The sequence below is a fragment of the Theropithecus gelada genome, chromosome 2 (genome assembly GCF_003255815.1).
Source record: "Theropithecus gelada isolate Dixy chromosome 2, Tgel_1.0, whole genome shotgun sequence".
In the NCBI taxonomy this organism is placed as follows: Eukaryota; Metazoa; Chordata; class Mammalia; order Primates; family Cercopithecidae; genus Theropithecus; species Theropithecus gelada.
The window spans coordinates 123,357,819-123,370,763 of NC_037669.1; the positions used below are offsets into that span (position 1 = coordinate 123,357,819).

General features: G+C 37.2%; 1 protein-coding gene across 1 annotated transcript in view; it reads left to right on the forward strand.

The window, feature by feature from the left end:
• Positions 1-7,517: 7,517 nt before the first annotated feature.
• WDR49 (WD repeat domain 49) overlaps positions 7,518-12,945 on the forward strand; it is a 186,375-nt gene continuing 180,947 nt past the window's right edge. The window contains exons 1-2 of the mRNA XM_025376536.1: positions 7,518-7,667; positions 7,999-8,236. Coding sequence (XP_025232321.1) covers positions 8,072-8,236 — 165 coding nt within the window. The 5' untranslated portion in view covers positions 7,518-7,667; positions 7,999-8,071. The remainder of the gene's footprint in view (positions 7,668-7,998; positions 8,237-12,945) is intronic.

Consider the following 12,945-nt stretch of genomic DNA (forward strand, 5'->3'; position numbering starts at 1 on the left):
TTTGGGGTTAAGTCATTCAGTGAGGCTAAATTAAAATCGACTTTCTTTCTAGAATAGAGCGTTTAATGTTTTAGGAAGAAAAAAACGTCTGATTCTGGGGATTCGGGCACTCAGACAGTCTAAGAGGGTCGCATTATGGTAGACAGTAGTTACACTGCTTTGAATATCATTTCTGTTGTTGTTAAAAACAGATTCAGACAGTGCCGAACAGACCAAGCCCTCTTAGGGACAATGTCTATAGTTGACATTAACTCTGACTAATCATAAGGAAGGAAGTATTTTTTCAAAATGATAAAACCACACATCTACTAACTCATACAAATGTGTGTGCACACACAATCATTGCATTTAATAACTAACATTGAAATATTGATATAGCATTGCTCTCTGGGATAGATTTAGACATAAGACCTTCCTAAACACAATGAAAATGATTACAGAATCTCAGCTTTAATGTGAAATGTCATGATATAGATAATTTTGCTTCATTCTGTTTTACAATTCTAATATTCCCATCTCTCTGTGAACTCCTACCTTATTTTTCCAAGGTTGCACGAAATATACCTTCTTCCAACTGTGTAATAATATTAATGTTAATTCATGTGCATAATGTTTTAAAATTTACATAGAGTTTTCACTGTATTTTCTCTTTTTAACCTTAAGACTATTCTATGAGATAAACAATTCTGCTATCTCATTTTGAGAAATGACTCAACCTGCCCGAGATGATAGGGCTGAAAATGAGAGAAACAAGACTTGAACCTGGTATTTTGACTCCACATTTTAAGCCCATTTGACTTTATTTCCTAGTATGAGCTTTCTTATTTCTTTACTTTTTGCACATTTTAGCTCCTGAACTGGGTTAGAATTTATTGTGGTGGTTAGCAGTCTACCCTGCACAGGGCTTTATACTATGGAGAAACTTGGGGTTTGAACCCCAGCTTTTCTACTTCTTGCTGGATGATCCTAACACGTCATTTGCCCTGCCTAAGCCTCAGTTTCTTCATCTAAAAATGGTGACAATAATAGCACCCATATCATCGGATTTTAGGAAAATTAAAGGAACTAATGTATGTAATGTTCTTAAAGTGCATAGCGTCATTCTATTGGCCATTGCTACATTATACAATTTGCAAGTTGTAAGTAGTTGGATGAGATATTTTTTGTTTTAGTTTCCTCATCTGTCAAAAAAAAAAAAGAGGAAACATTAGGTACCTTGCAGAGATATCACAAGGATTAAATAAAATAACATTTGTAAAAGTGCTTAACACAATGTTTGGCATATACTAGGAACTCAATAATTGTTCATTTCCCACCTGTTTTCTGTCTTTCTTCAAGGAGACAATCAGTAAATGCTTATTGGATTATGAGTGACTTCTTTCATGCAATGATTTTATGACTGTTTTCTAGTGGCTCTAAACATGGTTGCAAGTGTTCGATATTTATCTGACTTTGACAAACTGTTCTAAAGCCCCAAGTAGAATAGCAGACAGTTCTCTCAGAGAGGCAATGTAAAGAAATGTAGTTAGGTAGTTCAGAGCAATTGCCAAGTAAGTGGCTCCCTTATGAAAGCTCCAGTGGTGTCTGAGAGACCCACATATGACTGAAAACAAGGATGCTGGATTTCAAAGGGAAGATACGTTAAAGCAAAGAGGGACAAAAGTGATTTGTTGTTGGAAACACTCATCAGAATTTGCATAAATAGACTGACCTTCTGAATACTTTTTTTTTTTTTTTTTTGAGACAGTCTCACTCTGTTGCCAGACTGGAGTGCAGTGGTGCAATCTTGGCTCACTGCAACTTCCGCCTCCCGGGTTCAATCAATTCTCCTGCCTCAGCCTCCTGAGTAGCTGGGATTATAGGCATGTGCCACAACACACAGCTGTTTTTTGTATTTTTGTAGAGATGGGGTTTCACCATGATGGCCAGGCTGGTCTTGAACTCCTGACCTCAAATGATCCTCCTGCCTCGGCCTCCCAAAGTGCTAGGATTACAGGTGTGAGTCACTGTGCCCAGCCATGAATACTTTTAAGTACTGATCTCAATATTAAATTTGGCGGATTCTAAGTGTCTACTGATAAAGTCTTAGTGCACTTTTTTCAAGTAAGTTAGAACATTTAAGTGAAAAATTTTCTAAATTTTCTAAGCTACTTCCACATCTATTTTTAAATTTGGCTACCGCTGCTTGCTTCTTTATGATGTGTAATTTACTACAAAATTATATATTTAGTTGTTTTAGGATATCATTATTTTAATAATTCTGTGTTCAAATACTTGAAAAGTTTGAGAAATGCTGTTATGAAAATCCAGTTTTGTCTGGGTACAGTGGCTTATTCCTATAATCCAGCACTTTGGTAGGCTGAGGCGGGGGATGGTTTAAGCCCAGTAATTCGAGATTAGCCTGGGCAATATAGGAAGATCCTGTTTCTGCACAAAAGTTTTAAAATTAGCCAGGCATGGTGGCACATTCCTGTAGTCCCAGCTACTTGGGAGGCTGAGGTGGAAGGGCCTGTGAAGTTGACGGTGAAGTGAGCTGTGATCACAGCACTGCATGCCAGCCTGGGTGACAAGGCAAAACTCTGTCTCAAAAAAAAAAAAAAAAAAAAAAGGAAAGAAAGAAAATAATAAAAAAATTACAGTGTTGTTACTTTGAATATTGTTCAGCATATCAAAAAAAAGAAAAGGCTAACGTTATGTTGCTCAAGATTAACAATGGAAACTGCTTTCTCAAAAGATAGGATGAATTCAAAGCCAACATTTACTGTGATATGTGTTTCTGAGCAATGATGGGCACAGAGACCTATCTCATTTATCTTTGCTTTTCCACTGTTTAGAAGCAGTACCTGGGACAGAGTAAAGCCTCAGAACATATTTGCACATTACATAGAAATTGTATGGAAAAAAAATGATTTTTTTCAAAAAGCACTTGATAATTTTGTTAAGTGGCTTCAAGATACTGTCTCAAATTTTATTTCTGTCACAATTTTCTTTCTCTCTTTTTCTTAATGAACTTTGAGTCATATGATTTTCTTTTTCCCCAGAATTCTGCTGCTCTTTCTGATTCAATGCCACCTATTCCCAGGACCCTTGCTTGGTAACTCAAGGTTATAGGTGAATATCTCCTTTACCCATCCTGTTTACAAATGAGCATACATTACTGTAGTGTCAAGAAATTTATGCAACACGCTGTGTTGGGAAATGTAAGGCTACAGCATTAGTGAGGTATCATCCCTGTTCTTAGGAGTTAATCTAGTGGGAGAGAGAGATACACAGACAACTAATTACATTACAAAGAAGGAAGAAAAAGTGCTGTGGTTAAAGTCTGAAAAAAATGCTGTGGTTGCAGAGTGAAAGGAATAATTAATTCTAACTGAGAGGATGAGGAACAAAGAAGGAAAGAAACTAATATCTATTGAGAGCTTAAAAGGTGCCAAGGGCAGGGCCAGAGCTTTCCCGAGGCTTTGAGAGGAAGTTCCCTTTACACAGAGCCAGCGGGTGTTTGGGGCTATCCTGAGAAGGCATGAGGTCAAGAGGCAAGAAGCTGATGGGAGAAACATCCTCTCTTTCTCTTCCTGGAGAGATGAGGGCTCGAACAAGGAGCAGTGAGGACTTGAGAAGGCTTGGATGGAAATGAGGTTGGTAAAGTAAAACTGATTTCAATTGAAGTGAGGAGGTGGAGGGAGAATTTAGGCAAAGATTAATGAGTAAGAACAGGCTTCAGTGTGAACGGTGGGCAAAGAAAGAAAGAGGAGTTAGAAGAAAAGGAAAAGGGAGATCTATATGTTGGTGGGGATAAATTGTAGGGGGGAAGGAGAATGGGGATAATGATCATAACTGCCTTGTAGGGTTGTTTTGAAGCTTAAACAAGACAATGAATGTAAAGTTTTAGTGCCTAGCACATGGCGACTACTCAAAAAAAGTTAATTTTTCTTCTTTTTCTTGCCCTTTTTATTATTATTAGCTGAACCAGTAATGACACTGCAAGCAGTTTTATCATTAGATTTATTATATTATGGTATACTGTGTTTTTCTCACATTTTCAATGAGTTGGAAGCTTTTTTGGACCATCTCTGTTTTATATACATAGAAACTAAGACAAAAAGAATATAAGGAATTGATTCCTATCCTATAAGAATAAAACATTTTCTGTGTGTAAAACATACAATTCCAGAATTTCATGCTCTTTTCTTTGGCTAATCATATTGTTTCATAATATGTATCCTACTTTGTAGAAAATATAATAGTAAAAAATTGTCCTTAAATAATATAAAAGGGAGGTCTATATTTATGTTGGTGGCAATAAATTGTGGGGGAAGGAGAGAGCAGGGATCTGGGTGTGGACTGTGAATTGTGATAAAGACACAGATTGGTGTGTCTATTTAGTGGGGAGAATTATTCAGTCCCAAAGTGTCGAAGACCAGTGGATGTATTAGCTTACTCTGCCCTCTTGGTACTTAGGGTTCCACTATGCTGGCAGGCGTTGGCTGATCCCTATAGGAGAAGGGAGCAAGTGTCAATCTGCTTTTTGGCCTTCTAAAGGTGATTAAACTGTCACCATCTTGATTTTCACAATATCATAATAGATGCATGGCAAGCAAGAGGGTAAATTTCATCAGTCAAGAGACTAGTTATGGATTTTACAGTGCTGCAGAAATTAAGCTGAAAATTAACCACACAGTTACAGAGAAGGTTAGAGCCTCTTAAGACTTTATGATGAAGAATTATTTCTAATGCTATAATTTTATAGCAAGAAAACTGTGTCAATTGATTAACTTCTACTGTAATTTGTTAGCTGCTCATTATACTTTCCTGTTTTGACTAATGAAAACATTTAGAGCTGCAACTTTATGGCAGCTAAGTAGGCCAGGCAGCTTGTCTGTCTTAGAATAATTAGAGAATTTTGCATTGTCGGCCAGTGGGATACCTACCTCTCATGGTGCATCTTTACAGAATGTTTTTCGTATTTCCTCTTCCTTCCCTCATTAGTGTCTGTTACTGAACTAAGCCCAACTCTCTAGAATATCACTATAAAACATTTTACAAACATTTATGGGGCTGATCCAACAGATTTAAACTATTATTAACTTACTAACTAGGGTGGTAGGTAGACAAATTGTGTTCCCATGTAAGATAACTTAGGGGAACTCATAATATTGGGGTTAAAACTGTTTTCCTAACTTATAAGAAGGGCTTATCTAAGAAAAGCAAATCTGGTAAATATACCCTCTGTTCTGTGTGTGTGATACATATCTATATCTATATCTATATCTATCTATCTATCTATCTATCTATCTATCTATCTATCTATCTATCTATCTATCTATCTATCTATCTATCTAATTCCACTCTTTTCCTTCGAGCCTAACTATGGCTTCAGAATCCTCTGAACATAGCACTATAAAGAGCAAGAAGTTGGAATTGGCATTAAAGATGAGCTAGATGGATAATTGCTCTGACGAGACTATAAAGCCCTCACGGCAGGCAACAGGTCACAATTCAGAACTTGACATATATTAGGTGTATACACACACACACACACACACACATATATATGGAGAAAGAGAGGGAGAGAGAGAGAGAGAGAGAGAGACAGTGTCTATCTCTGTCACCCAGGCTGGAGTGCAGTGGTGAGATCTCGGCTCACTGCAACCTCCACCTCCCAAGTTCAAGCGATTCTCCTGCCTCAGCCGCCCCAGTAGTTGGGATTACAGGCACCCGACCACATCCAGCTAATTTTTATATTTTTAGTAGAGATGGGGTTCCTCCATGTTGGCCAGGCTGGTCTTGAACTACTGACCTCAAGTGATCTGCCCATCTCAGCCTCCCGAAGTGTGGCATTACAGGCGTGAGCCACCATGCCCTCCCTATTAGGCTATTAATAAATGGGTTTTTGAAAGAATAATGATAGATAGATGGATGAATAAATGAAAGCATAAATGAACTTTTCCATAATGGGTACAGGAACTCCCACAGGATGCTCTTCTCTCTGTTCTGTATGATGCCTCTAGTGAATACCAGCTCGGAGAATGTTAGAGCTGGAAGAGACCCTAGAGAAGATGTAATGCCAACTTTTTAATTTACAGAAATAAAAATAAAGTGTGACAGGCACATCCATCTAAAGTACAGTGATACGGTTTGTCAGTGTCCCCACCCAAATCTCACCTTAAATTGTAATAATCCCCATGTGTCAAGGGCGTGGCCAGGTGGAGATAATTGACTCGTGGGGCAGTTTCCCCATACTGTTCTCCTGGTAGTCAGTAAGTCTCATGAATCTGATGGTTTTATAAATGGGAGTTACCCTGCACATGCTATCTTGCCTTCTGCCATGTAAGATGTGACTTTGCCCTCATTTGCTTTCTGTCATGATTTTGAGGCCTCCCCAGCCAAGTGAAACTATGAGTCAATTAAACTTCTTTCCTTTAAAAATTAGCCAGTCTCAGGTATGTCTTCATTAGCAGTGAGAGAACAGACTAATACATGCAGTCTTTGAAGTTTGGGAGCCATTCTGTTCTCTTCCATGTGTTACTAATTGTGTGAGCTTTGGCATTTTCTTTGCTTTTCTTTTTTTCTTTTTTTTTTCCTTTTTTGAGACAGGGTCTTATTCTGTTGCCCAGCCTGGAGTGCAGTGGCACAATCTTAGCTTACTGCAACCTCTGCCTCCCAGGTTCAAGGGATCCTCCTACCTCAGCCTCCTGAGTAGCTGGGATCACAGGTGTGCACCACCATGCTGGGCTGATTATTTTTGTATTTTTACTAAGACACAGTGTCTCATCATGTTGCCCAGGCTGGTCTCAAACTCCTGAACTGAAGCCATCCACCTGCCTCAGCCTCCCAAAGTGCAGGGATTACAGGCGTGAGCCCCTGTGCCCGGCTTTTTGCTTCTTTATCAGTAAAATGGGGATAATGATCATATCTGCCTTGTAAGATTGTTGTGAAGCTTAAACAAGACAATGAACGTAAAGTTTTAGTGCCTGGCACATGGTGAATACTCAAAAAATGTTAATGTTTCTTCTTTTTCTCCTCCTTTTCATTATTATTAGCTGAACCAGTAATGACACTGCAAGCAATTTTATCATTAGATTTATCATATTATGTTATGCTGTGTTTTTTATAACATTTTCAACAAGTTGGGAGCTTTTTTGAACTATCTCTATTTTATGTACATAGAAACTAAAACAAAAAGAATATAAGAAACAGATTCCTATTATATAAGAATAAAACATTTTCTGTGTATAAAACATAAAATTCCCGGATGTCATGCTTTTTTCTTTGACTAATCATATTGTTTCATAAAATATGTCCTATATAATGTTAAAAGTCCTTAAATAATACAAATAAATTAAATACAAAAAATTAATAAAAAATGAGTGAAATGAACTGTCCTTTTATTAAAAAAAATTTCAACATTTACATTATATATTCAAACTTTCAGTTCAGTCATTAGCTGGAGAGGGGGAAGTGAAAGGGAAAGTTTTAGTTGGCTTTGTGTTGGTTGCCAGGAAACATACAAAGGGATCAGAACAGATGAAACAAACAACTCCACATTGCTGGGAATGTGGCCTTCAGAGGCGAGTACTTCATTGGTAGGGAAACTTCGCAGCTTTGTCATCTAACTCTGCCAGACAAGAAAGTGGAGTTGAAAACTACAACATGTTAATGGCAGCAAGGTTAGCCAAAGAGATTTTTGGGAAGGTGATTTTCTAATGCATTTAAAATGAAGATTGGAAATTGTTTTCTGTGTCAGTTACTATAAATGTGGGGAAAGCTTTACACATTTTTAATCAAGCAAGGTTAAACAGAGTATAACGAAGGGGTAAAAAATGCCATTTTAAAACCATTCAACTGTAAATTTTGAAAAAAAAATAAACTCTGGAATCAAATAAGTGAGGGGGTTGAGGGCTTTCATTTCCCAGCTCAGCTTGTCTCCTAATCGTACGCCTTGAAAGGTTTGTACTTTCATTTTGGAATTTTATTGCTAAGTTGAGTTTCTTTTCAAAGGCACCTGTTGAAGGGAAAAAAGATCCAACCATCTAGAAATAGTTGAAGGCAGCTGAGAAAACGTGAAGCCATTATGAGTTGCCAGAAAGCTGCACTTGAGTTAAACACAGGGTCACAGCCTGGGCCAAAGAGCCCTGAGAGAACAGAAGATGTAACTGCATTTGAAGACTATGGCACAGGCCTGCTTGAAAACCAACTCCGCGTGTGTGACTTTGTAAAAATACAGAAGGCCTTTGAGGTAAGTGTGAAGCTTATTGACCAGATAGTTTGAGTTGTTCATGAAGGAGCCTAGAATGAAACACAGAGATATTTTTCTTTCAGCATTAAAAAAATATACTTAATGGTTATAGCACAGAATTAAACATAATTGGTTAGACCTAGATTTAACACAACATGCTTGGTAACTTTGCATCCCAGTTCTTTGGGCCAAATAATATTCTTTAGTTTGAAATTGCTTCACTGAATTTCATTACTATCAAGAAAGAACTATCTACTCCTGGAAAAAAATTTTTTCTCAGAGTTCAACATATTTTGGGGAAACAAAAAATTACGGTTGTAAGTGAGGAAAGCTAGATCTCTAAGGTGACCTCCAGGAATAATTGTTCTTGCATTTAATACGGACATAGAACTCAGCAAATGCAAATACGCATACACAGTTTGCAAAAATTTCCTCCTGTCTCACTCACCCTAAGTGGCACAGCTCCTTTTCTAAGCTGATTTCGGCGCTTTGTTGTCTCAAGATCCCTTATGAGGGATGAGTCTCCCACTCATTTTGTAAATCCTGGAACAATGCCAATAAAAACAAAATTAGAATTTTTCATTTTAACTCTACATAAAAAATAAACCGTAGGAATTTAACTAACATGAATAATTTTCTTCTTTCTCTGTTAGTCAATTAATTTTGAATTCTGCAGCTACGCATAATGAACAGCATACATCAAAGTGATTTTTAGTTTCAAATATGGATAGAAAGAAGTGCTCTTCCATGATGTAGAATTTAGGTAGTCATGAGCCTCCAACGTTTCTACTATATTATGTTTGCTAAAATATGATCTAGGGGCTTCTTAAGATTGTCTGTGGTTGCTAGGAGTATCCATATTAATTTGAAATAGAAAATATTTTGGAATACCACCTGGGAATTAATAAAACATAATAAAAGCTCACAATATATTGGCCTGTAATAGGCACACATTTTTATCTTTAGATATCCACGAAAGAATATAACAAGTTGGGTTCCACCTGTATTGATAAATTAATGTCCCAATAGTGTCAATTATTTCTTTATAATAGAACTTATCATATTTAGTAGCAAGACATGCTCTGTCCTACACTTTTCTCATTTTAACCTTCATATATTTGCTATTCACCCAACCTCATTTATCTGAAAGATTTCACTGCTGCTGCTCATGCCCAGTGCCCCAAGTAAATTTGGCATATTTTGATAGACATAGCAAACATTTTGACAGCTTGAGGACATTCAGTAAAATGTAACAGCAGATTATGACAGCTTTGACTCTGTAGTGAACAGAAATGTGGCAGTTTTGTTCTGGTGCTAAGAACATAAAGAATTTGAATGTTAGGGCCTATTAGGAGAGTCTACATTATAAAGTTGATGTGTTAGTGAAACTGCTACAGAAGGTTAGAGGTGGGTGTTCTTTCCAAACTAAAGATTAGTCTTGAGTGAACCCAAGTGAAACTGGAAAATTCAACCTCAAGTTTTAATTTAATTTTATTTTATGTTAAACATTTCAAAGGCCAGACCACTTATTTTTTCATTACCAGTTGGAAAAGCAGAAACTAATGGACCCAAGGAGAGAAGAGAAGGTAATTCAGAGCTTGTATGAACATAGACAGTTTTTTGAAAAAAAGAAATTGAGCTTTGCAGGTGTACCTTCAAAAAAAAAAAAACAACTCAAGTTCATCCATTTTAGCAGACTCAACAGCCAGTGAATGGAATAATCCCATGGCAAATGTGCAGCCAGTACTAAAAGTTAGACCTTTGAGCCAACATGATTTCCAAACACAGCATGGACACCTAAATAAGAACGATGCACTAGACAGTTTTAATGGTATTCAGTCCATCTGTCATGAGTTTTAGGCCCAGAGGCCACAGGTATAGATTTTTGTAAAAGGATAAAATGCCCTCAACAGCATTCCTGCAACTTCAAACTCTAAAGGCAGTTATTTGTGGTCCAATTACTAAGGACATGCTCTCAGAAATGTCAAGATTCTGGCACCAGATTCCCTTTATCTTCATTTTTTTTGTCTTACACAGACTGCTTGTTTGGGGTTGAAGAGTTGTTAGATATTAGGTGAAGTCCATCTCCTTAAATAGCAGTGGCAATTCTTAAGTGAAAAAACAGGAAGCTGGGCCTTTGAATTACGCAGTAAATGTTTTACATATCTTTCCAAATAAAATATCACGTACCATATGAATTGTAATAGTAACATTTAGGAATAAAGCAAGTAGTGCTCATGTTCATTGTGCAATGGTATAAATGGATCAGAATCATGCAGTGTTTCAGATCCGGGAGTCAGATTTCCTGAGCTTAAATCCCAGCTTTGACACTTACAATGTGACTCTGTGCAAATACTTAATCTCTCTGGGCCTCAGTTTCTTTTATTTCTAACATGAGGATAACAGAGTTTTCATGAGGATTAAAAGAGGTACTATATGGAAAGCACTTTAAAAAGTGCATGCCACAGAGATTAAGTGCTCAATTAACATTAGATACTACTTATTTAGTAAGTAGAAGTTAAACCATATGACCTCTGACAGTACGTTGATTCTAATTCATACATTTCTTAAAGGAAATTAAACTTCAAGTGACACTTGCTGCTATGTGTCTTCATTCCTATTAGTGGTGGAAAGAAGTAGTAAGAGTTGCAAAGACATAAATTCACATAGAAGAGTAAAAAACGTAATTGTTCTATCTCTCATTTCATATTTTCTTAGCAGGCAAAAAGTCTAATTGATGTCTTGATTCTTTTCTTTGGAACAAATAAGTTACCCAGGTAGAAGGACAGAAAAGTAACTTGTGGATTTCATTTTCCTTTAAGTGATGGTGTCAAAAAAGACATATATCAGCCTGAAGGGAGAGAAACTTGCATTATTCATGGAATCGTAAAATGGTTGTTACTCAAACTTTCCCGTAGCACTTACAATACTTAGAGAAATGACATGGTCTCTGGATGCTCATGTGATTTTGATGTCAACCGTATCTTACATTTTCTTTGAAACTACAAAAGCCAACTATTATTTGAGGAAGAGTAGTTGTGGTTTGCTGATTTTGTAGGAGTGGGGAGAAGTAGAAATTTTGGTCTAAGGAAAATGGAATTTTGGGAAAGCCATGGGTCCTAATATTTACTGAGAGTAAAGAGAGTCTGGCTATGTAGGTATCTGAGTATTTCTTTTTTTTACATTTTCCATTGTTGATCTCTGTATATTAACAATGGTTTAACATTAGGCCTTGATCCTAGATTAATTGTTCCTGTTTGCCCTGTGCTCCTGGGCTCTCTGGGTTAGGTCCTGAACTGCCTTTATCAGCAACTGTGTCTATATCTTCTCCTGGCATATGTGTTCTGGCCTGATTGTAAGCTGAGAGCTGGGGGCTGGCCCTACCCTGTCAGCTCCGTGCTATCATTTGGCCAAGTCCTGCTAAATCTTTAGCTTTAACTATAGCTAGAAGTGAAACCTCCTGAGCCACACGTAAAATGTGAGGTATTTATCCTTAAAGTAGGAAGGGCCAAATAGTTTAGTGTAAGAAAGGCATAGTAAAAATCCTAGAAAGAATGCCCCAGAGACTATTCGGTGAGAATTCTTAAAACAAATGTGTTTTGGAGGTGAATGAGATCTAAACACAATGCACTTATTCAAACTGAATCTCAAAAGACCAGAGAAGTTCAGTAGTCAATTCTGCAAGTTCTAGAATTGTGCTTAATGGGTAATACAATTACATTTAAAGAATTTTGATATTCTCATCCTTGATTATCTTTATAAAATTCCCAAAACACCTGAACAGTATGTTGGGAATTTTAGAAAGCATTCTACAGCAGGGTCTATGAACTGTGCTTGTTTGCTTCAAGACAAAGCTGAGAATGTTGATGTCCTGCCAGGAAAGTGAGGCTCTATAGGAATATAGAAAGTCAGATCGGGCCCTTTCTTATCTTCTTTTACTTGTCCTTCTTTCTGAACTGTCAAGCTTCCTCCAAATTTATGGAGGACTCGTCCTTCTCTAGGCCTTCACATTGTCCATTGTACCTTCACTACTAAGGTACCCAAATGAACAGGTCTTCCTAGACGTGTCTCATACTCCAAAACTATCCTCATCTCTTGCTTCTTTCCTTTCCACCCAGGCACCACCATCCCAAACACATAAATAAAATTACCCATTTTTGTTTCATTCCCTTTCCCCAGAACCTTTAGATGTTCTTGTCTCTGACAAAATGAGATGGTTCACAAAGTTCATTTAAAATTTTTTCTTAGATAAAACTGTTAAGGTGTAAAGCTGGATATTATACTATCCAACAATGTTGAGAATTAGAAAATCTTTTTTATAGTGTATGCAAACTGTGTAAAATATATAACATCTGCAACATGACAGAGGTATTATTTCCTGTTCACATAAAGTAAAAAGCAGCTATTTCTAATGGGCAAGCAATTGCAAGCAGGGATTCAGGTCTCAGGTTGTTCCCACCTTCTGCCTTCTACACAAGCCATGCATCAGCTGGTAGCAGTGGGGAGCACTGGGGAATTTTTGCGGTCCATCTCACATCCCATTGGCTAGCACTCAGTCATATGTCTACATGTAACTTCAAGTTACTTCAAGTTGTATGGCAAATAGGGACAGCTGTGTGCCCACATAATGATCTCACCCGTGATCCTCTTAGAATTTTGTGGAAGGAAAACTTTCTTCTCTCCTAATGAACCAGCATGCTTCAGTTTGT